General features: G+C 39.0%; 1 protein-coding gene and 1 long non-coding RNA gene across 3 annotated transcripts; both read right to left on the bottom strand.

The window, feature by feature from the left end:
- Window positions 1-227: 227 nt before the first annotated feature.
- LOC123288817 (uncharacterized) lies at window positions 228-4,336 on the bottom strand. Of its 2 annotated transcripts, XR_011506917.1 has the most exons (4): window positions 4,202-4,336; window positions 2,562-2,696; window positions 1,251-1,381; window positions 228-599 (listed from the first exon to the last, which is right to left on the bottom strand). It is a non-coding gene; the product is annotated as an uncharacterized lncRNA (long non-coding RNA). The 2 variants fall into 2 exon arrangements; XR_011506918.1 differs by lacking the exon at window positions 1,251-1,381 and having other exon boundaries at window positions 266-599.
- Window positions 4,337-6,784: 2,448 nt separating this feature from the next.
- Window positions 6,785-25,989, bottom strand: SPRYD7 (SPRY domain containing 7). Its single transcript, XM_014851422.3, has 5 exons — window positions 24,662-25,989; window positions 20,033-20,149; window positions 16,989-17,155; window positions 12,656-12,758; window positions 6,785-9,284 (listed from the first exon to the last, which is right to left on the bottom strand). The coding sequence occupies exons 1-5, from the start codon at window positions 24,765-24,767 to the stop codon at window positions 9,187-9,189; spliced, it is 591 nt and encodes a 196-aa protein (XP_014706908.2). The 5' UTR covers window positions 24,768-25,989; the 3' UTR covers window positions 6,785-9,186.
- Window positions 25,990-27,804: the final 1,815 nt, after the last annotated feature.

Raw genomic sequence — 27,804 nt, 5'->3', positions numbered from 1 at the left:
ATCACCTCAAAATCCAAAATGGCCAATATTTAACAGCCATTAAAATAGATTAAAATACATTTGTCTTAACATGTTAGGTCCATTTTTACTCCAAGCCTTGCCTATCAGACCAGAATCAGTAGTCATTTTAAAACAATCAATATGTAATGAAGATTGAAGCAGTTTCTCAAATAATTAAAGCAAAGGTAGAGTTCTTACAATAACTACTCAAACACTTGTGCTTGTATGGAGCTGCCTTTAAATCTTTATTTTCCCCATTTTTAATGGCATAAAGAGTTTTGAATTATTGCTTCTCAAAAATTTAGTTCTGCAGAAGGAACATAAGAGATCTTCAAATTAAATATTTTCTTTAACAATCCAAATTCCCCAAATGAAGGTGTGTAGAAAAAAATCCCAAAGATTCTAGTCTACTATTAGCATGAAATATTTTCACTGTGATGCTAAAAACGACGAGTCTCTGTCAATTTCCTTCTGTTATTGCTGGTGGAGGAAAATTGCTATGGAGCCATGAGCAGAGTCACGTGCTTCCTTGAAGGAGGAGACTGTCTTACTTATCTTTGCATCTCTAGCCCAGCCTCGTGCTTGGCACAGAGTAGATGCTGAAAAATATTTGTCAAATGAGTAAGTTCAGTCCTCCCAAAAGAATCAAAAAGAAAATTTATATATACTATACAATGAGCTTACTCGGTTGATACCGACGTGGATCAAAGCTGCCCCAGGGAGAGAAGCCCAAGGCGTCCTGGCCTATAAGCCGATCTATATGACCCAATTCATATCTAAAGTTATACGACCACACGATAACCAGACCCCACCTGCACTGATACCATTTAATGACTTTTTACATCATCTTTCCTTTGTCTAGTAAACATAAGTCACATACCCATGCCTTATACATTTAGCCCTAAACTTCAACACATTGCAGCTCTTTACTGCCTGTGGGTCCTGTCCTCATGCTGCAGCCCTTCACTGCCTGTGGGTCCTGTCCTCATGCTGCAGCCCTTCACTGCCTGTGGGTCCTGTCCCATGCCTGCAGCCCTTCACTGCCCACGGGTCCTGTGCCCATGGCTGCAGCACTTCACTGTCCACGGGTCCTGTCCCCATGCTTGCAGCCCTTCACTGCCCACGGGTCCTGTCCCCATGCCTGCAGCCCTTCACTGCCCATGGGTCCTGTCCCCATGCCTGCAGCCCTTCACTGCCCCTGGGTCCTGTTTCCATGCTATTTTCTGAATAAATGAGCACTACTACCAGACCTTGAGAGTCCAAGAAATCTTTCTTTCGACTCTGCATCGCCGAGCCCGCATCAATACCAACATTTCTGAGAAGAGCTGCGGGTGATACTTGTTATGCCAATTAAGTACGCCAGTCTTATTTTCCAAGATCCCTGTCAAATAGGGAGGATCAGCTTTATAATTAGTGTGACAATTGCTTATAGGAAGATATATGCTTCTAAAATGTTGGAAAATTGTTTTGTGATGAGTTTAAACATTTTTCCTGTAATTTAATTTGTATTATTATATTTGCTTTAAAGTGTCCTTTAAAAGTAAAAAACTAAAAATGGAACTTCAGAGTTTGAGTCTTCATAAAGTCTGAATCTGTAAAATCCAGCAAATAATGAGCCTTTTCTAAAGATGAGTTTAATGGGAGGAATAGGATCTAGGAAAAAATTCAGAAATGCCAACTACAGAGGGTATGTTGTAGTGAACTTCATTAGTTTAAAGTATAATAAATTTTCTGAGCCTCAGTGGACCTAGTCCAATCTAATTACAAGAATATAACACAAAGCCACGTAACACACGTTTCCTCATTATCTGCCTTTGAGGCCACACCTCCATGTCTGCAGAACCCAGGGAAGACAGCGAGTGAATCATTAACTGCTGTTTACTTGTGCTAATGGAGAGCCGCCACACAGATAACCCAAAAAGGTAGATATTTATCTCATCATTTTTGGCACTTCTACAGGTACCAACCACTAAATAAGGGTAATCAAATGTGAATTTATCAGATGTTCTATCCTGGCCTTTGCTCTGTCTCAGACAGTTGCAAGAGGATATGTTTTGTAGGATTGCTAAACAGTCTTTCATGCTGTCAACATTATAAAAGATACATGCCTAAATTTCTGGCTTCTATCAAAAATCCTTTAGAAACCTTTAGAAATGGTTAACGGATTTATGTAATCACATGGCAGGATAGAATAAACTTTATACAGTGCCTGACAGTGCGTGCTTATATTTGTTTAACGAATGCTGAATTACCTGGATTTTGCTAACTATGTCACTTTGGCCAAGACACCTCATCTCCCTCGGGCCACTTTCTCCATGTGTGAAGCACCAATTTGGTCAAATGGTGTCTAAGATGCCTTCTTGCTTAACAAGTCAGTTTCAAAATTATGTCTTCCTATACACCTCTGGGTGGAAAAATCCCTTTCTTACACAGCATGAAAATAACATAAAACTTTTTGCCTCTAAATATTCCTTTTTTAAGTTCCAAAGGTTGCTGCCTTAATTTTTAGTGTTCAGGAATTTGATAAGCAAGTCCAAGGTCACCTACCCACCCATACTCACCATGATTTTACAGATTTGGATAATATTCTTCCTCAGCCTTGACTTTCAGATTGACAGGCCCATGTGTCCAATGGCCCACTGTCTCTGGGTCACTTTACTGCTCTTCCTTGTGCTTTTTTCAATTCACCTTTTCACCTGAAATGCAATAAGCAAACCAAACACAGGTAAGGAAAGACAAGTTTTGTGTCTTGTTTCTTATAATGTTTGATACTGATAAATAAATGTCAAGCAATAGGATATATTAGAGTATATGAGGAAGCCACTTGGGTTAAAACTAATTCGACCTGATCTTGTCTTTCCAAAAGGGCCTGATGTGGCCTATTGAGCATGCACTGTACATCTGCTTAAAACATTTACAATGTCCCAAAGACAAGAACAATGCCCTTAAAGATAGGGACATAACTTTCCCCACATCGGCATTTATTTAAGGACAAGCATCTCTCCCTAAACTAAGGAATTACTGACCCGCTGTGCTCACCTTGTGACTGCTGACCTGCTGTGTTCACTTATCTGCTGCGTTGGTAAAGCAATCTCGTGACTACTGCAAAAGGGACATTCCTGTCATATGGGATGCATGCTCTTTGTTCCAAGACAGTATATAACCACTCTGTACACCCCACTAGTTTGGTGCCCTTCCTTCCTCGGGAAAGGAAGGCCCCAGGCTAGTCCCTAGATCTGGCTTATATTAAACTCACCCCAATTTTGACTTATAGATTGATGATGGATTATTTGCATCAATAATACAATTCTCTCTTCACTTTTCAAAATCCTTCCTAATAATAGCATTTTATAGATAATTTTGATTGTGACCACACCCTGGACTGGTACTTCAGAGATCTCTTTCTGAGCTTAAATAAAACCTAGGAGACCATACTTATATTTCTGACAATTTATCCCCAAATATATAATCTCGGTTTCTTGTTCATGACTTGTAAGTCACTTCTTTCTACTCACAGAACTGTGTGACACGTCGTTTACCCTGTGAGTTGGCACTACATTCCTAGATAAACTTTAGCGTCATCTCCCTTGCCAGAAGGAACACGAATTTTACTATGACAAATCCTAGGACAGATCCCTGGAGACCGTCCATCTCCTGCTCCCTCATTTCCAACTTAACTTGTCTGGAGACTCAGTAACAGTATGAGTGAATCAGAATCACAGAGTTTTAGAAAACATCCAATTCAGCCTCTCACCAAGCAGGAGCTATATTTTTGAGATCTCTGGGATAGTGATCTAGCCTGTGTATTCATCATATCTTATTATTTTCTGTATTCTTGATGCTTTGGAATCTGGGGTCTTACTGACAGGGGAGGGAGTGCCCTATCCAGGGTTAGCTAGTTCCTAAAGACAGCAATCAACTCACCCCAGGAGCCTGCATTTCATTTGCAAATGACGCAATCCAGAGCCCTCACCTCCTCTCTCTGGCTCTTACACTCCAGGTCAAGATTCCCCATGCTAATTACCCTGGGGCCACGTACCAGACAACTCAGGACAGCCGCTCTGCCTAGAGCCTGCTGAACTTATTCAAATTAACCCATCCTAAGTACGCTTACCCTGCCTTGCCCACGGAAACCACAATAAAGGCTTGTGTCCATGCCTTCCTCTGCTCCTTTGGCCTCCTAAGCAACTCTGGTGCTTACCTGTGTGTCCCTGTGTGGCGTGGTGTACCCTCTTCTCTTGGGAACTGTAAGAAATTATCTTTTTCAACGGCAATCATCTCTTGATCTGTCGGCTCACCATACCTGAATAATAATAAAACCTACATTTTAAAACAGCTGTTAGAACAATTCCAGGGATCAGAAGTTCATTTCTTCGCAAGGCAGCAATTTTAGCAGTGAACTAATAGGAAAGTTCTTTCCCATCTTAAACTGAAATCTGCTTCCTTGCGCCTTCCAATAACTCTGCCTCCAGGGCAACAGAGAATGTATCTACCCATTTTTTTCAAGTGATGAACTATAAGATCTGATACACATCTATGATTGTTTCCTGAAATACATTTGTGAGGATCACACACCTATAGATGTTTTTTTACTTTATTTCTAGTCTTCTTATAACAGTGAGCATTTCACAAGTCATTTTGGCTTTAACAGCCAAGTGGATTGAACATTTTCTTCTAACATTCCCAGTGTCCTCAAGGATTATTCATTCATTCATTCAAGGATTAATTATGCTGACCCCCAGCAGCCTGGTAGCCTTCACTGGCTTATCAGTGTCTTTTTTAAAGTGCAGCGTCTGCTAGAACTGTTCTACTCCACACGTGGCCTCACTACCACTGCTTCCCTGGGTCTGGGGACCAAGTCTATCCTTGTGCCTGGCATGGCGTCAACTAAAGTTTCTGAATCCTTTTAAATAAACTGCCATGAAATACAATGTATCCTGTAATTAACTAAATTCTGCTGCAGCTTTTTAGATTTTTAGGTGTGGATATAAAATTCACCATTCTTTAGTATACAGGGCTTCCTCCAGAGCCAGTCTTTTCTTTTCTTTTTAAAATTATTTTTCTATTCCCCAAACAATATTGTAAAAAATTTATCAGATAAATATAAAAGAGATTGTCCTCTGTAATTTTATTGCTAAGATATAATATTTTGGTGTATATTACGTCATACTTTTTCCTATACATAAGGCTCTATAGTTTTTGTTGTTATGGTGGGTTTTTTTGTTTTGTTTTGGGGTTTTTTTGGTGAGGAAGATCGGCGCTGAGGTAACATCTGTTGCCAATCTTCCTCTTTTTGCTTGAGGAAGATTGTCGCTGAGCTAACATCTGTGTCAATCATCCTCTATCTTGTATGTGGCATGCCACCACAGCATGGCTTGATGAGCAGTGTGTAGGTCTGCTCCTGGGATCCGAACCTGTGAACCCTGGGCTGCTGAAGTGGAGCGTGTGAACTTAACCACTACGCCACGGGGCTGGCCCCTGTTGTGTTGTTTCTACTGGGTCATATTATGCATACAAATATTTAACAATTTGCTTTTTCCATTTATCATTATATCTTGGATCTAGAGCCATACTTATGAATAAATTACAATTAGCAAAGTTCCTTGAGGGCAGGGACTATCTTAAGTATTTATGAAACAAAACACAGGTGATTCAATTGTTGATTGAGTACATTGTAATGATTCCTATGCAAATACAAACTACACATTTCAGCCAATCCTGGCATAATTTTTCCTTTAAGTTTCTGTAGAACTCTTGGATAAATGGTGTGATTCATTTATATTCCTAATTATATCTAACATTTTTCTCTGTTTACACCCACTATTTCACTAATTTGGTCCCAGTTATTTTAAAAGAGCAAGTTGAAAGGGAGTCTCGTATCTTACTCAGTAAATGAAAGAACAATAGTTAATTGATTCTACTACTGTGTTTCCACTCATTCATAGGAACAGCACAGTGAGCGCCCATCAGTATTTCCCTGACAGGTTGCATAAATAATGCAAATTAATATAAGTGGTAGTTGATTATATTTCACTTATGAGTACTATGCTTGATTATATCGGGGTACAGGGAAATTCTAAAGTTTTGACTATAGATTTTCTTCTCACAATCATATCTAACATTTTTGCAATATCTAAAAGAAGTTATTGACTTATTTTATCAAGATTTGTCCAAGGTTTCACTCACATTCCCAGCTGTGCTTTTGCTGGTCCACATCTAGACTTACATAAGAAGCAAATATACAATAAAAAACCTGATGTGAGGAACAATACCACGCATGTGTCTGTTTTCGTTAATGATTTAGAAAAGCCTTAATTCAAACTGTATTTTATACTATTCTTAAGTTAATTTATAATAGCTTGTAATCTAAGTTGAAAATACATTAAAATAATCTTAACTGATGAGCCAAAGGCAGCTAGTTAAAAGTCAAATTCTCTTTTTCTGGTTTTTAATATATAAACTAATTATAAGATTTTCATTGTTTCTCACAGCTAACATTGCAAATCCCTTGATATTGCATATCATCAATTAATTTTCAGTCTAAGTATGAAAAACTACACTAGTATGAACAAATGGATTTTTGTAATATACAGAATCAAAACCGTGGACACTGTTTCTTCAGTCAGGAACAAATGCAGGTCTCTGTGTTAACCTACAAGAATGTTTGATGTCTCACCTACGTCTACAGTTAGCTATCATTAAATATTTCGGCTATGAGTGTCTACTGTACTGATATTCTATTAGCTTCATGAAAGGCTTCAGTTTTAAATTTCTCCTAGCTCAATGTAATTTTTTAATAGACTTTATTTTTTAGAACAGTTTACAGAAAAGTTTAGTACAGAGAATGTCCATATATCCCCTCTCCCAGTTTCTCCTGTTATTAACATCTCATGTCAGTATAGTTCATTTGTTACAATTAATAAACAAATATTGATACATTATTATTAACTGAAGTTCATAGTTTTCCAGATTTCCTTAGTTTATATCTAATGCCTTTCTTCTGTTCCTGGATCCCGCATTACATTTACTTCTCGTGTCCCCTTGGGCTCCTCTTGGGTGTGACAGTTTCTCTGAATTTCCTTTTTGATGACCTCAAGAGTCTGGAGGAGTACCACTGAAGCATTTTGTAGGATGCCCCTCTACTGGAATTTGTCTGAGGTTTTTCTCAAGATTAGACTGAGGTTATAGGTTTTGGGAGGGTAATTTTCCTAAGAGAAATGAGATACCTACAGATTAAAAACACAGCTGGACTTCATCAAACCATGGTCATGGACATAACTCATGTATCGTTTTTAGTACCGTGCTTATTCTGTGTGATTAGAGACGGAAATGCTAGTCTTGAGAAAAGAATATGATAATAAAAAAGGTTGGCTTTTAAAAAAATAACTGAGGTAGATAACATTGTAAAGACAGCAAACAATAATTTTAATTTGCTTTCCCAAGTAAGTATGTTCTTTATGAATTAAAATTACTAGGACAGAAAGTCAGACAAAAATGCATAAATAATATAGTTAGTTCAATTCTGTATATCTTCAGAAGAAACGTTTGAGTTTTACGTAAATAAATGTTACACAAGTATATCTATGTTTTCAAAGCACATTGTCACATTTTTGTCTACCAAATAAACAATAAATAAAAATTGTGCAGGATTCTTTTGTCCATGGGTCAAAAACAGTCTGTCTTAAATCCTTAGGAAATTCATAGTAGGCAATCATTCTCAAAGAATTCTCTCCTGAGCAGTGGTCCTCCAACTTGAGCCTGTTATCAGAGTCACCTGAAGGGCCTGTTCAAACACACGTTCCTGGGCACCATCCCCAGCACCTTCTGATTCAGTGGGTCTGGGGTGGGACCTGAGAACGACCATTTCTAACAAGGTCCCAGGTGATGCTGATGCTGAAAACCACTGCTTTAGTCAATAAGGAATGCACTTTTATTAAGTGCCTATGATGATTAAGGTGTTTTACACATATTACCTTATTTAACTAGTTACAGAATCTTACCGAGCAAGTGGGATTATCCCTTTTATAGACAGGGAACCTGGGCTCAGAGAGACTGAGGAACTTGCCTGAGGAGATAATGGGATTAGGCGGCAAAACTACAGTTCAGTTCTCGTTCCATTCTAACGCCATGGTTTTAGTACAGCCTACTGCTCCTTGTTGAGTGACATGTGTGCATCCGTGGCAGGCTCATTTAAAAGGGAACTGTACCAAAGATGTGCACAGTGATTAGTTCAGGTTAGAAGGGTGTTAACTCAAGGACAGTGATTCTTACTGAAAACTCGGCAAAGGCTCAGGGTCATGGAGAGGATCACTGATCTTCCAAAATAATCAGGGGTGAAGTGAATTTACTGCATTATTAACAAAACAGGAAAAACAGGTGTTTAATACAGTACCGAATACTCCTTAATTACCACTATTTTATTATTCTTTACAGAAAAACACACATTTAAATAAAAGTCCTTAAAAGAATAATCTCATTTACGTTGAAGTTTAGAGCATCGCACTACTCTGCAGGTCTGCCAGCGTCGGCTACATCACCAGGCAGCCACGGCCTGCTCTGGGATCGGAGAACAGCACGAGGGCCTTCAACAAAATGCTCTACCCTTACTCAAACACTTATCTCCTTTCACACAGCAAATTGAAAGCAACGACACACTAACAAAATACACAATTTAAATTTTAAGTGGTACATTTTACAGTAAATAAGTCGCCAAAAACGGAGCTGACAGTAATATAAATTTCTGTCACTTTGTTTTACTTTATATAAAAAAGGACACTGAGACACAAAATTATTGAACTATAGACTTAAAATAGTTAATGAGCTTTAAACTTAAGAATGACAAAAAGCCCACCCAACTCTACAGCTCTATCCAAAAAAATATTTTATGTTAAGAAAGATTCCCTTTTAAATACCAATATACATACTTCCACTTAATATTGTTAATCAAACCCATAGTTATATTATTTAAATAAGAATTAAATAAACTGCCCAAAAGGCTGATTTCATATCACAAAACATAAGTACTTTAAATCACAATTTCTGGGCTGTATATTGAATACAATGGTTCCTTAAACATTAACAAGCATATTTTTAAGAATATATTTTTATCTATAGGTTAGGTAAAGCTTTATTAAATGGTAAACATTTTTAACAGTGCAGAAATACAAGTTTCAAAGACAAATACATTCAGAAGATTTGCTGTTCAAATAATATTTTTTCAAAACCAGGTGGAGGAGTATGATAAAATTCACTGAACTGGCAATCCAAAATTGCACTGTCATCAACTAGAGATAGAAAAAGAAAGAAAATAAATTAGAAGCAAACACCTTAACCTGAAAGAATACATAATTATAAAATAAACTCTTTCCATAATACCACAGTATCAATAGGCAAGAAGAACAAACATATCTGCTGTCCAGGTTACAAAACATGGTCCTACCGGGTAAAAATAGACAAAATGAAAAAAAAATCTATCAGTCAAAAACACTGAAAGTATATATACAGCAGAATATTAATAATTATCTCTAGATGATGTACTATGGGTGATTTTAATTTTTTCATTATCTGCCAACATATATTTCCTCAATTTTATACAAGTAAGCTGTATTACTTTTTAAAAAATGTTTTATTTTGAAAAATCATAGATCCATAGGAAGCTGCCCTGAGTTGTGTACCTTCATGCAGCTCCCGGCAGTGGTAACTACAGTGCAATCCCAAAACCAGAGAGCCCACACTGATGCAATGCTGTGAACCAGACTGCAGGCCTGACTCAGCTTCTACATGTCTTAACCAGCATCTACTCAAGAGAAAGGAATGCATACGTCCATACAAAGACCTGTGCAGGAATGTTCACAGCAGTTTTACTGGCAAGGGCCAAAAACTGGAAACAACCTAAATACCCACTTACAGGTAAAGGGAAAAACAAATTATAATATATTCACACAATGAACTATACTACTTGGCAATAAAAACAAATGAATTATTGATACATGCTACACCATAAATGAATCTGAAAACGATATGCTGAGCGAAAGAAGCTAAATTTAAAAAAAAGAGTACAAACTGTATGATTCTGTTTATAAAATACTCTAAAAACGCAAGATAATCTGTAGTGACAGAAGGCAGGTCGGCAGTGCCTGGCTGGCGCTGGGGTGGGGAGTGTGGTGAGCAGGAAGGGTTCTAAGGAACAGGAGGAAACTTTTAGGAGTGATGGATATTTTCATTATCTCGACTGTGGTCATGACGTGGGTGTTCACTTCATAGCTATTTGTTAAAATGCACATATATGTTTAATGCACATTACCAAATATATTTCATAATAAATGCTGAAAAAACCTTAAGTACTTCATTTGACCTTCATGAAGTCACTAGTGATCTGAACCAGGGTGGTTTCAGTGAAGTGGTGGTGAGACAGCCAGAGTGGGTTGAGGAACAAATGAACAATACAGCAAGGACGGTAGTGTACACTAATGTGTAAGAAACGTGTCCACACAGAGAAGGGTCAGCACAGGGCTATTGAGGGGTAAGAGTTTAAGGGGATGAGAATGACTCAGATAAAATACTTTATCTGAGAATGACTCAGAATGTTTATAGGCACTGAAGAGAGAGGCTGATGACATGAGAGATAGATGGAATAACTGACAAGGTGAAGTCCCAGGCTTGGGGAGTTTGAAATCTAGACCGTACACTGAGTTTTCTGACATGAAGGGTACCACTTCCTCTGAGATGGGATGGAAAGAAGGCAAGATTAGAGTAGATCCAGAAAAGCTTCAGGAGGAGAAGGGAGGGAAGCTGGAGTTCAGTAGGACAGCCTACTTCTTTATAAAGTAGAAGAGAAGCATCTGCAGAGAATAAGTAGGGAATTCAAGAGGCGTGGTAAAGGTCCGGACTGAGCAGAGATGTAAAAGTTGCCAAAACTATTGAGAGCTTCGATTAGGCTGGAAGTCATTACTTCATAACAACACTTTTCCTCAGTGTTACAGCTTCTTCTCTCATAGATTGTGTTAAGAACTGACAGACTGAATGACTGGATTGATCCAGGATTAAGGATGAGATGGAGGACAAAGGGTGACGGCATTTGTCTTATTTTTATCTTTGACAGTATCAGACTACTAAAATATTTGGTTTAATGGGACTGATTTATCAATTTCAATATATGAAATATACTTTACTACATATAATTTACTATCTATAGCTTTACTACATTAAGAAATAATGCTGGATCAAAGAAACAATTTAGAATAAAATTTTATTTGCTATACTCATTTGCGTAACTTAGTCATTCTACTGACATTTGTTTCATTTCTCAGGCTAAACTATTTTGAATATTAAGCTAAATTTCCATTTATTTAAGTAAATAAAGGAACTGCTTTTAGGCTTACCTATTATGGCAAGGAAACTAACCTGAGTTTAAAAATACATTTTTACATATAAAAACAGAAAATTAAAATCACTGAAAAGTAATTTTTATGAGAAAAGAAGACTAATTAAAACCATAACAAAAAAGTAGAGCATAGGCTTTGGTTGTCACTATCATGTTGTTAAATATTTATATTTGTCCTTGTATACTTTTCTGACATCCCAAAGTCTATCACTAACATTGCTACTTTTCTAGTAAACTGCGACAAAAAATGTCAATAATTAGTTTTTATTATGGCTCAAATCTGAAGACTTAAAGGAGCCAAATGAGAAAATATTTTTAGATCTACTAAAACCATAAGCAGAAAAATAATAATGATTTAAAGTTGATAACATAAAAAATAAAACAGAACAGAGTGATAAAGGCACTGTGCTTATGTTTGTTATTTTTTATAAGGAGAGGCACCTTATTTTTTAGAGTTACACATAAAGTATTTATGAATAAAATCATAGAACATTTGACATTTGCCTCAAAACAATCCAAGGAGGTGAGGTGAAGGAGAGAAGTGTCACAGGGTAGACGAAACCTGATTGGCTACAAGCTGATAATTGTTCGAAGCCGGGCGATGGGTGCATGAGAGTTCATTACACTCTTCCCTTTACTTCTATACATGTTTGAAATTTCTATAATATAAATTAAAGTAATTAAGTGGTATAGAGTCATCTCTTAAGTAACGCAATTCTTGGAGGGACACACTTCTGCAGAAACTATATCACTTATACATACATGGCTATCAAACGCAAAACAACCAATATGAAACTATTCTACGTCGTAATTTCTCTCGGAAGAGTTTTAACATTTAGGTAATTTTATAAAGGTAACTAATGCGCAATCTACATAAAATTCCCATCCCTAGTTCCAAAATATTCTGAAATGTTCTTTCCAATTACATTTCCTGGTCATCTGATTCTCCCTTAGAACTGGCAGAAAGATCTCTGTAAATTTAGTAAAGCTTTTAGGAACTTTCTAAAATATAGGAATATATGATAAAAAAGGGAATAAAGTTATTGTATATTTAAGTATAATCATTTTATTTAGCAAGTTCTTTTTCAATACACGGGGAATAAAAACCTTCCTTGGTCCTGCACAGCAGGACTGATATCCTACTGAGTACATTTCATAGAAAAAGGTCCCTATTAACTTGTCCAGACTTCCGAATGATAATTATAAAGTTAATAAAAATGCCAAGCAAAAGTCAGCATCTGTCTAACAACGTTTGGAAGTATTTGAGCTTACCATAAACAACTGGATACACCGTCCCTCGTACGCCTGATGCGGGACAATGCATGTTTTTTCCATTCAAATACACATTTAATTCTACATGGTCATATGTAATACCCTAAGGAGGAAAGAAAATATTAAAAAAGGGTGAAAATATAAACGTTCCATAAAAGCCTGCCCAGTCAGAAAGCACTGATTGGGAAGCATGGAAACAAAAACTTACACAAAGGGTCACAATAGCTTTCATCAAGGGTTTACAATTTAATAGAATTCTACTTGAACTGAGCTAAAAAAAATTAGTGGGGAAAGAGGTAAAATCCCAAGAGTCTACATTAGTCTGAATTCTAGTATTATATTCAGAAAATCTGTATTTCATATTTTGACTATTAAGATGATGTAAGTACGATAATGCCAGCCCTAGTGGTCCAGCAGTTAAGATTCGGCGCTGTCACTGCTGTGGACTGGGTTCATTTGCCAGTCAGGGGACCACACCACCAGTCTGTTGGCTGTCATACTGTGGTGGCTGCGTGTAGCTGTGATGTCATAAGCTATGATACCAGTATTTCAAATACCAGCAGGGTCACCCATGGTGGACAGGTTTCAGGTTTCAGTGGATCTTCCAGACTAGGAAGAAGGACCTGGCCACCCACTTCTGAAAAAATTGGACATGAAAACCCTGTGAATAGCAGTGGAACACGTCTGATACAGCGCCGGAAGATGAGGGGATGGAGCAAAAAGACCGGGCAGGGCTCCGCTCTGCTGTACACAGGGTCGCCAGGAGTCAGAAGCAACTCCATGACACTAACGACAAAACAAAGTACTACACACCGTGGACAGAGACCTTTTAGACTCATACAGAAAACTCTGCTGTCTATATGCAGAATTTGATATCAAGCGGGAAAAACAATGAAATTTTCACCATTATGGCTTACTGTCACTGTTTTCAAGTTGTGAAGAAGGGTCTTTATACAACTTATTTCCCCAAAGAAATCATACATTTCTGTCTCTCCTTACCTTGGCTTCAAATATGTCAAGTTTATCACCAAGGTAAAGCTGCTGTTTACAACTGAATATAATTGGTAGTCAGTGTCAAGTTGAAAAGCAGAAAAACAATAGTTTAAAAGATTTTTTAAAAGACAATAGGATAAAAATGTATTACTTTGTATATTATTAATGGTACAAAAATTACAATAATTGTTATTAAAATGCTGGAAAACACTTAGCCTGTACTACGTGCCAAGCACTATTCTAGGCACACGTGTACTCATTTAATCCTCATAACGAGGTAGGTATTATCATCATCTCCTCTCACAGATGAGGTAGCTAAAGCACAGAGAGACTAGCTAGTGTCCCTAAGGTTGCACAGCTAGGGAGCAGCAGAGCTGGGATTTGCACCCATGCCGTATGGAATACTCGTTCATAACTGCCATGCAATTTACAACTTTAAAACTCTCTTTAAAACGGTATATAATAGTTACTAACTGATGACAGAAAGAGAGCTTTCCTTTGAAGAATTAAGAACAGACAGCAGAGAGCTTTCAATAGAGAAATCGTCACAGACAAAGCAGCAACCACTTTGAGGATTCCTGACTATGGACAGGTTAGATCACCTTTAAAGCTTTTTAAAGGTAGAAAAAGATCTCACAGATGATCTAGTCTTTACTCTCTCACTTCCCGGTAAGACAGCAAAGGCTGCTGTTACGTGTTAAGTGCTATAAAAGATTCTCCTCAAATCTTAGCAAAGCCAGGGTTAGATTAAACAACGATTTACTAATAGTTAAGCAATATTGAAAAGGATAAACAGATTGCCTTTGTTTCATTTCAGTTTAAGCATTTAAACATAATAATAAAGCTAACTGATAGCTAAGATTAGCTTTTTTAATGAAGAGGTCTGTTTTCATTTAAAAAACAAAAACATAATGACATAAAAAACAAAGTGTGTCACTCTCTTCCTAGGACTCCAGGAACCCAGCCCCTCGGGTGAGCATGTGGTAACCCAGGCGCCCTCCACCCCCAGTGGCAGCATAACCTATCGCAAGCAAGTTTTAAACCCAAAGCTCCAGCATAACAGCACAATCCCAACACCAAAGAAAGAAGCGAGGAAGCATGTGAGAACCCGCACCCTCATCAGCAGTTTAGTTCAGGTATTTTCTAACTTAATCTGTACTTTTACGTGATCCAGAAACTAGGTTTGATCCTGTCATAATAATACTAAAAAATCTGATGTGTGCTATGCATTTATCAGTAATTGTTTACAGGTTTAGTGACCAGACTCTGATATTAGACTGCCTGTATTATACTCCCGGGATCCGCCCATCCGAGAAGTTCCTTAAGTTCTCCTAATCTGTAAAATGGTGATAACAATTCTACTTATTTCCTAGGGTCATTATGAGCATTAAACAATTTAACCCCTGACAGGCACTTAAAACAGTGCCTGGCCCATAACAAACGCTAGAGAAGTGTTTGCTATTATTATGATTATTACGACACAGAATGTTTATTAATCTTCTCTAAAATTAAATTGAAAAATGCAATTTTAGAATGCAATTTGCACTTTTCAAAATTATATATAAAAGGAAAAACTAAGAATAAGCAGTTGTTCCATGCATGCCTTCCTGGTGCTGCAGTAGGCTCTGCTGGTTCTGTATGTTTATTTTATGAACATAATCATTAGGTTGGCTGTTAAAAGCTTATTTTTCTTGATTTCTCCTCAGAGAATGGTACATGACTGAAGTTCCACACATGAGAATGTTTTTCCTGTCTTACAATCCATTCTCCTTTTCCTGTGCCACTGTCAGCAATTTGGGGAGATTTGTTCTCAAGTGTTTGAACAAGAAAGATAAAGTTAATACGTAGGGGAACGTTTTACTTTGCTTGATTCTGCATATATTTCATGTATTTAGTCTTCCTTTCATCAGAATGGGCATGAAAACTCAAAGTCTAATTTAATAATGCTGACAGACTAAAAATGACATTCTTAAATCTGTCAATTTGTGGTATCAGTCATCTCAATGAATGAGGCAGGAAGGCAAGAATAAAACACGGTAGAAGTTCCGTATATCAACAAGAAAAACGTTTGTTACTGATTATCCTTTCTTATGTTTGAATTTCAAAACTTAGTGTAAACAGGTTGACAGCCTCAGCTTGACTTCAAGATTCTCTTTCAAGAAATAACCATTTGAGTACGGGTGTTCCATATTAGGGACATCTGGCCATGATCTACAAATACAGAACCAACTATTCAAAAAGAAGAATGGGGAAAAGCAGATTTTAAAAATGGTGTATGCCTTTCATCTCCTTTATTCTTCAGTCAATTTAGGAAAAAAACGCTTTCAACAATTTACCTATTTAAAAACTAAATGTTCCTCAGATTTTTTAAATGGCAGAAAAGATCAGACCATAATTAAAAATCTTCATTCCCACATTTTTCTTCATTTTCTCCAAAATACTGTATATTTCTTTAATAACCTGGATTTACCTTCCCTGTGTCATCTTATTATTAGAAACTTCCCCTCATTATTTACAGATTCCTTTCAACTTGGTTCCAGAGCCAGGGACCCAAGGGCACCTTTGCTAAAGGAGACCCAAGGACTCTGTTCTCAATCAGTAGCTAACAGCCCGAACTCCATGTCCATGGTTCTTGGATAACACTGCATGAGAGAACCAGGTAGAAAAGACAGACAGGGATTTCTGGATTACACTTCCAACAGGGTTGCTGTGGCAAAGCCAAACATATCTAGGTGGGAATAAAAATAGAGCAGTCTTAAGAACATGTAACTCTTCCTATCCCCTGCTTTCCAAAAAACTTTTCTACAATCAAGGGTTAGGACTTTGAGTCCCATTCTTTGAAGAGTTCTGGAAGTAAAGGAAGTTTAATAAGATTAAGTTTAATGACGACCAATACTCCTGATAAAATGCTGTAATTCTTTAACAGATCGTAACAAATTAATAAATGTCAAAATTTTCTCTAAGAGATTTCCAGTTGCAAAAATCTCTAATATTTTCTAATATAAGGGTCAGCAAACTTTTAAAATTGTAGGCCAAGATTTCTCTGATATGAGAGAAGCAGGAAGTGTTGATCGGTAGCCAACCTGTCGTTAATCCTGCTGAATGGCAATAAGGCTCACACTGACTCTCCTGGCCAGATGCAGCTCTAGAGAGCAGAGGGCAGCTAAGCAAGGCAGCAGCATCCATAGCAGGTGCTCTCTTTGGAAAAGGTGCCATCTCATTAGACCCAATCCTGGTATCCTGGAATTCAAACCACAAACTCCCAGGCAAAACTATATATACTAAAAACAGTTCAAGTTTAATAATTTACAGTGGAAAGCAATTCCACAAGAAAACTCACCACTACGTCTCCCTCCTGAGGAAGGCTGTTTGCCGGCAGCCTGTTTTTCTCCTCGTTGTTGTGGTACAGGGCCCCATCATTTCTCATCACCAGACTGTGCACATCTCGGCCCAGAGGAATCTGATTCAAGTTAACTTTCTGAGTTGCAACGCCAACACCCCATATTCCTAAAAATATAATAGTTTAAATGCCTCCAAAATCTGAAGAACACAAATACGAAAGGAGTTGTTTTAAAAGAGTGTACCTTGTTTTTAAAAGAAGTGGCGTATTATCACTAAACTATTTTTTGTTAAAAATTCTTCTTAAGGTAGATTGCAAACCATACTACACTCTCTGCAAACGTAGTACAGCTTAGGAGACAAGAGAGCGGGCCCTGGAGTTGCACTGCCTAGGTTTGCATCCTGACTTAGCTACGTCATCTTGGGCAAGTTGCTTAACCTCTCTCTGCTTCTTCACCCCTGAATCGTGGATTCTAACAGCACTCAGCTCACAAGGTTATCATAAGATATAGCAAGACAATCCAAGTAAGCAGTTGGAACGGTGAAAGCAATTAACAAAAAATGGGTAAGTAGGGCCTGGCCAGTGGCGCAGCAGTTAAGTTCGCACGTTCTGCTTCAGCGGCCCAGGGTTCGCCAGTTCAGATCCCGGGTGCAGACAGGGCACCACTTGGCAAGCCATGCTGTGGCAGGCGTCCCACATAGAAAGTAGAGGAAGATGGGCACGGATGTTAGCTCAGGGCCAGTCTTCCTCAGCAAAAAGAGGAGGATTGGCAGCAGATGTTAGCTCAGGGCTAATCTTCCTCAAAAAAAAAAAAAGGGTAAGTAAAGCACAGAGTATTTTTTTGAAAATGCTAGCTATCATCACTATTATTATTCTCTAAAAAACACTTTTAAAGAACTACATAATGAACTTAAATGGTCTGGGGTTCTATTTCAAGCACTACCTCTGAGAAGTGCGAAATTACTAACTTTAGTTTTTGCATCTATAATATGTGACAAATAATATATAATATATGATCATGGAGAGGAGGAAATTAACGATAAGGTATAAAATCATTTTCTTACCCAACAACTTAAGTCAGTGAGTTTAAAGCCTTTGGGTCTAAGATGACTTTTCAAGCAAGTAGCTCTTCTTTTTAACCAACCAAACAGAATACCTGGAGCTCTGGATTTTGTCTCAAACTATTTCCTTTTCAGTTTTTACCAAAATCAGTTAGGAGAAGTTCTATCAACGGAAGGTTTGAGGACAGTGTTGTCGATCAGTCAATTTTTCTGGACTGAGTGACACCATCAGAACGCTGCCCGTCTGGACTTCACTGTCTTCACTTCTCAATAATTTGACTATATAATTTATCCTCCAAAGTGGGACAATTTTAAGAGCGACATGAAGTGATGATACTAATTTCATGGGACAACAGCTCTAGAAGGGGTTACAGAGTCTCCTTCCTCCTACAGAACTGTGCACTCTGTGATACACTTTGGCACAACTGCCTCAAGCTTTCATTGAGACATCAATGCTACAAACACAATGCTACAACCACACGTTTATTCCAGGGATATCACGAGGATACCGTCCTTCACGGAACTCTACATAACAATTTGTATTAGATTTAAGGCTCAAGAAAATATCTCCTTCTCTTGAGAAACAAGTGTGTAATACTTGAGAAGATTACAGTAACCAGAGACATTTTGCAGATAATTTATAAAAGAATGAGATGGAGGATATGTTCATATCTATTTCATACACTTAAGAAAATCAGTATTCAAAATTAATTTAGAAAACAAGCCCCAAAGAGAAATTTTATATATCATTCAAGCTGGTCGAATAACAATAGGATTAATTTACCCCACTCTAGTTTTCCTATTCTGTAACTAAATTACTCATGCCATATTCCACTAGAAGTTTCTTTATAATAAAGCCATAGAAAAAAATTTCCCTATATCCAATACTGCCACAAGTTGATTATTATCGCAATACTCACAAAGAACTGGCTATACAATTCAAGAAACTCCATAAATTTTTTTTTTTTTTTTTAAAGATTTTATTTTTTCCTTTTTCTCCCCAAAGTCCCCCGGTACATAGTTGTATATTCTTCGTTGTGGGTCCTTCCAGCTGTGGCATGTGGGATGCTGCCTCAGCGTGGCTTGACGAGCAGTGCCATGTCCGCGCCCAGGATTCGAACCAACGAAACACTGGGCTGCCCGCAGCGGAGCGCGCGAACTTAACCACTCGGCCACGGGGCCAGCCCCAAGAAACTCCATAAATTTTTAAAGAGAAGTATAGACTTTAGAATTCTATAAGAAGTTTTTTTTTAGTATTTTAAAAAAAATTTTTACTTATTTGTTTTTTTGGTGAGGAAGATTGGCCCTGAGCTAACATCTGTTGCCAATCTTTCTCTTTTCAGTTGAGGAAGAATGGCCCTGAGTTAATATCTGTGCCAACCTTCTATTTTGTATGTGGGACACAACCACAACATGGCTTGATAAGCGGTGTGTAGGTCTGTGCCTGGGATCCGAACTCACGAAACCCGGGCCAATGGGCAGGACTTCCCATCTGAATTCTAAACCTGCTGACTGCTTCAGAAGACACTGAATCAGGGTATCTCAACAGGAGCTAAGAGAAAAACTAAGGGTCATAAAAATGATTTTATCCTAAGATAAAATAGCAAGAATCTACACCTTATATGCTTGATTAAATGAAATGGTGCATCCAGCTGCCATTAATAATTATATTAATAATAATGCTAGTGCCTTACGTTGATCCAGTAAGTCCTGTCTTTAAAACACTTTCATACATGTGGCTCATGTGAAGCAGAAAGGGCAGCTCCTGGGATCCAATTTTACAGATAAGATGAAAACTGAGCCTAATTTAACTAAATTGACTAATTAAACCAAGATCACAGAATGAGAGGTAGAAGGAAAGGTTTTCTAAGTAACAGTTTGGTGCTTTTTTTATTACCTCATTAATCTTTTTCATATGGTGAAAATTACTCCTAATGTTTAGAACACCTAGGACTTCTAATACGAAAGTACCATTACACCAACCTGTGGACTGGATTTTGAATTCAAAGTAGCTTTTGTTTTGATGTAGAGGTGCACTGGCTAAACAACCTCCTGTTCCACATATTCTTCTCCCATTTTTCACAATGACGACATCTGTTCCTAAACAAAAAACGCAAACACTGTGTAAAGTATTATGTTTTCTTATCCAACAAGCAAGGTTAATTTGTTTCACTTTTAACTCTTGGTCCATAAAAACAGGGATACTACGTGTCCTGTGAAATACAGAAATAGTGATAAATTATTTTAAATATTTAATTCACTATTTTTTCCGCTAAGAGAACATTTATATTGAACATTCATTCGTGGCTAGAAATCTTGGTTAATTAGGCAGCTTCATATAAACTGTAATAATTCTGAATTATACTGAATATTTAAAACACTTTTAAGGTAGAAATAGACTAACTTTCCTCAATTTTTAGCCAATAAATCAATTTGATGATTTCATAAATCTCTTAATGTAAATAAAAACATAAACACTTAAAAGAAACTTTGGTAAATTGCTATAATTTTCAATTCAATCCAAATGAATTAAAACAATCTACTAAAAACTGGCTGAATATCTACTAGGTACAAGGTACCGTGCTAGTGCCTTAGTCAAGTAAGAACTGAAGACTACATGGCATATGGAAAGGAAACTGCATCTATGCTCTTAAAATGAAAAGTGCTAATTTTAGGATCTTAAAATGTTTCTAAGATAGCTACTATCAATAATATTGCAAATACTTAAACAGTGTTTTAACATCATTAAATGCATTTGATTCACATGGAAAATTTTAGTTCAGCTCAAATAACATTTGCTAGATGAGAGTGAGAAAGACAGCCTCTTGACAATGTGACCCCAATACCAATTCTTTTCCAAATCTTGATTTAGGGAAGCATGTATATCAGAGAATATGAAGAGACTTAACATAATTCTAACATGAAGCTATAGCCCATAACGCTGAGGCATGTGTCTTCCGAGATCCATGGCCAACATCCGCACTTCGCTGGTAGTAAGTGTACAAGCCAAGCAGATCTAGCTATTAGAACTGTACGGGCCTCCTCTAGAGGAGGGTAAATAAAGCCAGAACACAGTAACGAAAGGTGTTAACAGGGAGGCAGTTCTCCCATTAACTCACTATTGAATTCATATTTAAACAGAAAATTATTTGGGACAAATATATAAAAGAAATGTAAAATTTTCAGATTCTATCACAATTTGAAACTGGTTGATTTGAGAAACACTCTCTCTTAAGTAAGGTAAAACTAAGATCCTGTTATACAACTATTAAAAATTCCTTAGTATCCTTTTTTTTTTTCCTCTAATAACAAACGTTAACCCCCAAATTCTGGGGAAGTAGCTTTTTAAATAATTTACATCTGGCTACCCCATATCCGTCCAGCAGTTTCAACTGGAGAGCATCCAGGGCCTAGCTCTTCCTTGATGGCAAAGACAGCGTAGCGCTGGGTATCTGGCTCAGCAAACAACTGATGTAGAAATCAGAATGAATGAACACGCTCTGCCAAGCACTCTGTAGTGGACATGCAGCATCTGTTTACCCTTTCCCAACACATCTTCCTCCGGAGATCAAAACAGTTCCAAGGAAGCTGACTCAGTCTCTGGCTTCAGGGGTACAACTTTGACCCAGGCTAAGTCAATCATTGCATTCCACATTTCTTGGCCACAGTAATTGACTAAAGAATGGTTATATGACCTAAGCCACTATAAACGAAGATAATCTCAGGACTTTTGCAGAGAATGAAGGAATTCTCTCATTCTTGCTGGACCTGAATGAGGAAGCCCAGGGAGCTGCTGAAGTTATCACAGAAGCCAGCCTTGAGCAATAAGCAGCAGAAGGCAGAGGAAACAGACGAAAAGAAACCCAGTCCTTGGCAGCACTGAGTCTGTCCTGAAGCCAGTGCTGCCTTTGTGCTGTTCTCAGTTACATGAACCAATAAGCTTCCTTTCTTGTTTAAACAATTGTGAGTTGTAGTTTTTACTACTTGTAACTGAAAGCATCCTAGGTGAAACACACTGCAAAGAATTATGCAAATAAATGGTATTTCTTTCTTAACCAGCAATGCTCTCTGGTCCCCACACATAGCAAAATCTTCTAAGAACAAGCTTCTATAGTAGATAACTTATTACCTTGGATATCGTCCTAAGATGCTAGGTTAATGAAATTATCAGAAGACTCTAAATACAATACAGTCCACTCTGAGTTGGAACCACAGAACCAACTGTGAGCAGAGTATTATTTTCTTACTTTAATATCACTTGTTATCTCCAAAGCATTTTGCTAGGTATGGAGAAGTTTTTTATAGAAAGATGAATATATTCAGAGAACATTCTGGAGGATTCGTGAATCATTAGGGAATTATTTTAAGCTTATTCTATTCCTCTTTTTTTAAGTATAAAGATATCCTATATTTGTATCTGTGTGATTTGGGTAGTTTTATTAATCATCAGTACTGCTTAGAAAGTCAAGGGAAATTTGAGTACAGACAGAACACATATAAACAGCCAAAGAGTATGTTTTCAGAAACATCAGACATTTCCAAATGAGTAGCACCCCTTTCAAAGTAGCCACCTTGGAAGACATTCATTTCTAAAAAGTCAATTCACAATTAAATGCAGAAGATATGGCAAAAATGAAGATATTTACAAAAACGATGCCACAGAAAGTCCCAGAAGAGGAATTCCAAAATGGTTTAAATAATGCAGCATCACCAAAATAAGTGACAACTTCGAAAGAGACAATATTTGTTTGGATATGAAATGTATAGTCTATTTCCTTTAAAAAAAAAGGCAATCACACTCTTTAGGTTATCTAATATAACCTTTCACATATCCAAATACACACACAGGTGCTCAGTGTACTTCTCTTATTTTCATCTTTAGATGAATTCATGCTTGAAACATACTCCTAACTCAACAAGCCTTTCCTCTCTTTCATATCACTCAGTTTCTAAAATCAGGCTGCTTCTGTGATTAAAGAATTTGAGTTTACTGGAAGACAGGTTAAGAAAAACTTTCCATGCAGGCAGAAAATTTGGAGACAGCATCACTCTATTGAAAGTTGCTGTGCAGCTTTGGAAAAAGGAGAACATAATGGAATGAGTACAACTAACCAGCTCTTCATGGAGAGACCAGAGAAAAGGACTACTGTAAAGAGCAGACTGCAGTAATTCAGGAGCTTGACGTTAGAGATAGAAGGAGCTAAAGCTCATCATTAGCTCCAGGAACTACACACGTTGTCCTTTACAGTGTTCCCAGCACCTACAATAATGCCCACCACCTGACAGTCACTCAATAAATATCAACTGAGTAAACGAACAAATGAAATGGAAACGTTTTCTGCAGAAAAGTAAAGGACTTGAACACCCACTGTCTATAAATAATGGATGAGAAACAATTTTAAAAGATATATATACACATACATACATTATATATTTCTGTATTAAGGTTCTATATTACACTTGGGATATCTAAGAATTAAAAGTAAATACCCATTTACAAAATTGTATACAATTATCACATTTGTGGTTTAGTCCATGCTATAGAAATATAATGGGCATAGTGCTTCCAGAATTAAAAAGAATCTGGGCAGGAGCGGGTTCAATATTTATAAATACACATTGAGAACTGCCTTTATGTCAATGCATTGTCCTTTAGCCAATGAGAGCTGTGAGAAAAACCGAAAGTGCAGAAGTATATTTAAAATAGAATAACCCACAAGAAGACAGTACTCTAACTGAAATAATTTACAGTGGGAAATCTCTCCTAGAACCATACTCCAGAAGCATGGAACTATACGGGAAAAGTCTAAGAACAGAAATAATAAGGTGATGAAAGAGGCTACGGAGGGGAAAGGAAGAATGTTAAAAGAGAAATTATATGCCCATTTGAAATTGGGAGGGAAAAAACATAGACGCAAAGGGGCAAAGTGCTGTTTTATTTTGCAATAGCCTGATCTGTTGGGAAGAGGTTACTCGGATGGAATTACAGCACCTCCGATGGTGACTAAGGAGGAGTCGGGCCGTGGGCGGTTTTAGCTGAAAGGGTATGTTCTGACCTGAGACACGACTTCAGGCTTCTGCAATCTGCCTTGTTTTGACTTTAGGAGGTGAGAGGAAAATCACTTCCAATAAAAGAAGCTTCAACCTTTAAATGACGGGCTAAAGAGAAAACTGTCAGGGCAGAAGGAGCCGCGATCAGACCCAAAGCACTCTGACAACGTAGGTTTTGATTGGAGATGGGCAGTAGGGCACTGTGGGAGGAGCACCCGAGCGCTCCCCACTCCCCTCGCCTGGGGACCTCTGACGAGTCTCAGGAGGCGGTATCTCAGAGGAGATTCCAGGGAAAATGGGTAGGTCCACACACCCATCCTCGATGACAGGAGCAGGAAGGGCTGCGGAGCCGTGAACACAGACCCGGGACGGGGTGGAGTCGGCCGGCGTCCGGAGGAGATCCGCGAGACCGAATCGGGTCAGGCAGCGTCGCAGGGACAGGAGCGCGGGCGGCGCCGGCGGGGCAGGGCCGCGTGTGGTGCTTCCGACCCCCGCGCTGACCCCGACCCCCGCGCCCGACCCGGGGTGGGCCGTTGGCTCTGGGGAAGGGAGGGCCCTTACCCATGTGCTGCGTGTCTAGCTGCACGGCCGGCATCTCCTTCAGAGGGATGTGGCCCGTCCCGCCGTCCCTACAGCACCGCAAGCAGCAGAACACCGAGGCGGCCATCACGCAGGGACCACCGACGCCGTCGCCGCAGCCTGCCGCCCCTACACCGCCGCAACACCGCCCCCCGCCCCTAAGCTCCGCCTCCCGCCCCCAACCCCAGCGGCGGAGGCCGGTGCAGCGACGCCCCAGGCCGGGAGGGCGCAGCGCAGGCTGAGGCCAAGCCGGCCTGGGCGGAAGATGCAGAGGATCGGCCGGCGGGGCTGGTGACGGGGCGGGGCAAAGAGCGTGACGGGCAGACGGGCGGAAGGGCGGACGGGAGAGGGACGGCGTGCGCCTGCGCGGAGGCTCGTTTGTGCTTTGGGCGGCCTCGCGTATGCAGTCGTATCCTGACGTGTGACTGAGGTTGTCTGGGTCCTTCTCACACTCCCAGGGCTACTCGGATGCTGTGTTTTTAAAACTGTGCCCCCCCGTTCGTCATCACCGTTAGGGATGAATTGACGGAAGCAAATCAGGCTGGGGAGTGGGAGTTGATAAAAAAGAACCCCGAGGTTTCCCCCCGCGCACTCAGGGCTGAGAACGTTCCCTCCACGGAAAGCCTCCATCCCCCTACGGTGGCTGGTTTCTGAAGAATTTCCTCAAATCCTAAGTAGACGCACAGGCCCCAGGAGTTGTGCCTGTTAGCGATTGCGCCGTGGAGGTGCACCTGCAGCTCTAAGTCGGCCCTGCTGCATTTTAGGGGCAGAGATGCGCATTCCGTGGCCCTTGATGCTGCACGCTCGGGGCTCGCAGGAGATCGCCCCCGGAGGGGACCACCGGGGCGGGGCGGGAGGGCGATTCTTGCCCGGTCTCTTCCAAGTTGCCTCTCTTCCTGGACCGGGGATTCCGAGGAGTGCGTCAGGAACCCCGGAGGCAGCGGGAAGGCTGCTGGGCCCGTAAGGGAAGCCCTCGGTTCCTACCGCCTGCTGCTTTCTGCTCCCATGCAGGAGGCCCTCATGGCGGTCGTCATCTCCTTGCCTCCTTAGATCATTCATCCCTGGTCGGTTTTACGTCTTCAGATTCTAGTTGACTTTCACAGATGGTCTGGGACCATCTCCAGAATGAACCTGGCATAAACCTCGGCTCCTAAATAAGGTTTCCATCCTGAAGGCTTCTCCAGGCTCAAGTCCTGGGAAAATGGACACAAAATGCCCACTTAATATGTAATGGGTTCCTCTACATAACTTTTTAGGGACCTAAGTACAACTATCTTTTATGGAGAATTTTTCTCCACAGAATAAAGTTATTTTTCGGAGTTCCATGTCTTCTTGCTGTCTATACAAATGGTGTTTTCACTACAATACTTAGGAAAACCTCCAAGGTTTGTGCTTTGAGATTTAGTTACCGTAGGATTAATAACCAAGTTTATTATTTAACTGAAGGTAGACCACCCCCACTGCCTATAAAGTACTTTCTTGGTAATCATTTTACACATGAAATTTTCTTTTACTGAAGACGACCATTATTCTGAGAATTTACTTAGTGTCCCAGTTTTATTTCCATTGAGAGGGAGGTGGGGAGTTGAATAGAATGTTGAAGAGAAAATTTTTCTGCCTGTCTGTGAGGTAGGCACTGTTTCACATATGTATCTAATTGAATTCTTAAAAGTTTCAGGGTGGATATTGTCCCCATTTTATAGATGAAGAAGTAGGCTGAGAGGGATTAAATAACCTATATAGCTTCCTATGGCTAGGTAATAAAGCGGAGGCTTCAAAGCCCATCAGTCTGACTCCTAACCTGTATCTGCTGCACCAGATCATGCTGCCTCTCACATTCTGAAGATCTGACTCTTGTAATTAATGCTGAAATCCTCTTAAATGTGCTCTCAGTTCAAAATGCAAATTTACACTTTATTTTTGTGTTTCGTTAATCTTCATATTGGCTATAAACTGCCATAACTCACGTATAGACAACAGCATAAAGTAAATTAGTTGTTATAAGGTAAAATATTGGTTCAGAAATATTATTACAAGTAGTGCATGTATTAAATGTATAATAAACATTTAGGCCATTCAAGTTAGTCATATCTTCAATGACAAGCCAGACTATTAGGTGGCTGTGAATTGGCTGTTACTGTAGAGGCAGAATTGCCACAGTCTTTCCCGGCTGGGAAAGTAATCTGCCGGGGCACCGCTCCGTGCACTTTGCCCCCATTGTAGCCGCTGACGTGTACTCAGCAGTATGAAGCAAGCAAAACCAGTTAGCTCCTGAAACGGACTTCCCTGTCTTGGCAGATAAATGCCATCTGTGAGCCGGAAGACCTTATTCTTTCTTATATGTGGGATTCTATTATCCTTTCATTATTATTTTCAAAGGAATTATCCTTCCTTTTTGAAAAGCACAGTGCTAAAGATATTTTGACAGTCTTTCACAGCTATCACTTTAAATAACAATCACAAATACAGCCTACAAAAAGTTTCCCAATAGTTCGTCAGAAGGTCATTTATCTAAGTCAAAAGCAATCACAGAGAACGACTACTTGAAAAAAAAAGTCTGTCTGCTTTGGCGATAGATGCCAAGAACTCGGAACTGATAGGCCAGTAATGTAAGGCATGTGTTTCCAAGTTGAGTTTAACACCATGCTCAGGGTTTTCTGTAATGGTTTTTATGCCAGCCAGACATCTCCTGTTAGTGAACTTCATGCTCTGTCCTGGGTCATACAAAGTGGTTTCTTTCTTAAAAACTCATTAATCAGTCATTAAGCCAAACATTTTTCTTGGAGTAATCCAAACCACATGTGTGATCTTTTAAAAATCAGAAACATTATTAAAAAACTCGTACTTCTGAAAACTAAAAATGTTTCTGGGGCCTTGATCTATTTGTTATTATAATTTGGAGTAAGAGTAACTGGCATTTACGTAGTGCTGACTATTCCCAGGCACTGTTGTAAGTGCTTTTTGTAAACTCAGTTAATCCTTTTAGCAACTCCATCAGGTAAAACTATTCTCCACTTTACAGATGAGGAAACCGAGGCAAAGAAAGGTGCCCGAAGTTGCACGGTGTACAAGTGATGAAGCTGGATTCCAGCCCATGCAGTCTGGTTCTGGGTCTGTGTTCTTAA

This window comes from Equus asinus, chromosome 11, assembly GCF_041296235.1.
Source record: "Equus asinus isolate D_3611 breed Donkey chromosome 11, EquAss-T2T_v2, whole genome shotgun sequence".
NCBI classification, from domain to species: domain Eukaryota; kingdom Metazoa; phylum Chordata; class Mammalia; order Perissodactyla; family Equidae; genus Equus; species Equus asinus.
This window is presented reverse-complemented; position numbering and strand designations above follow the sequence as displayed.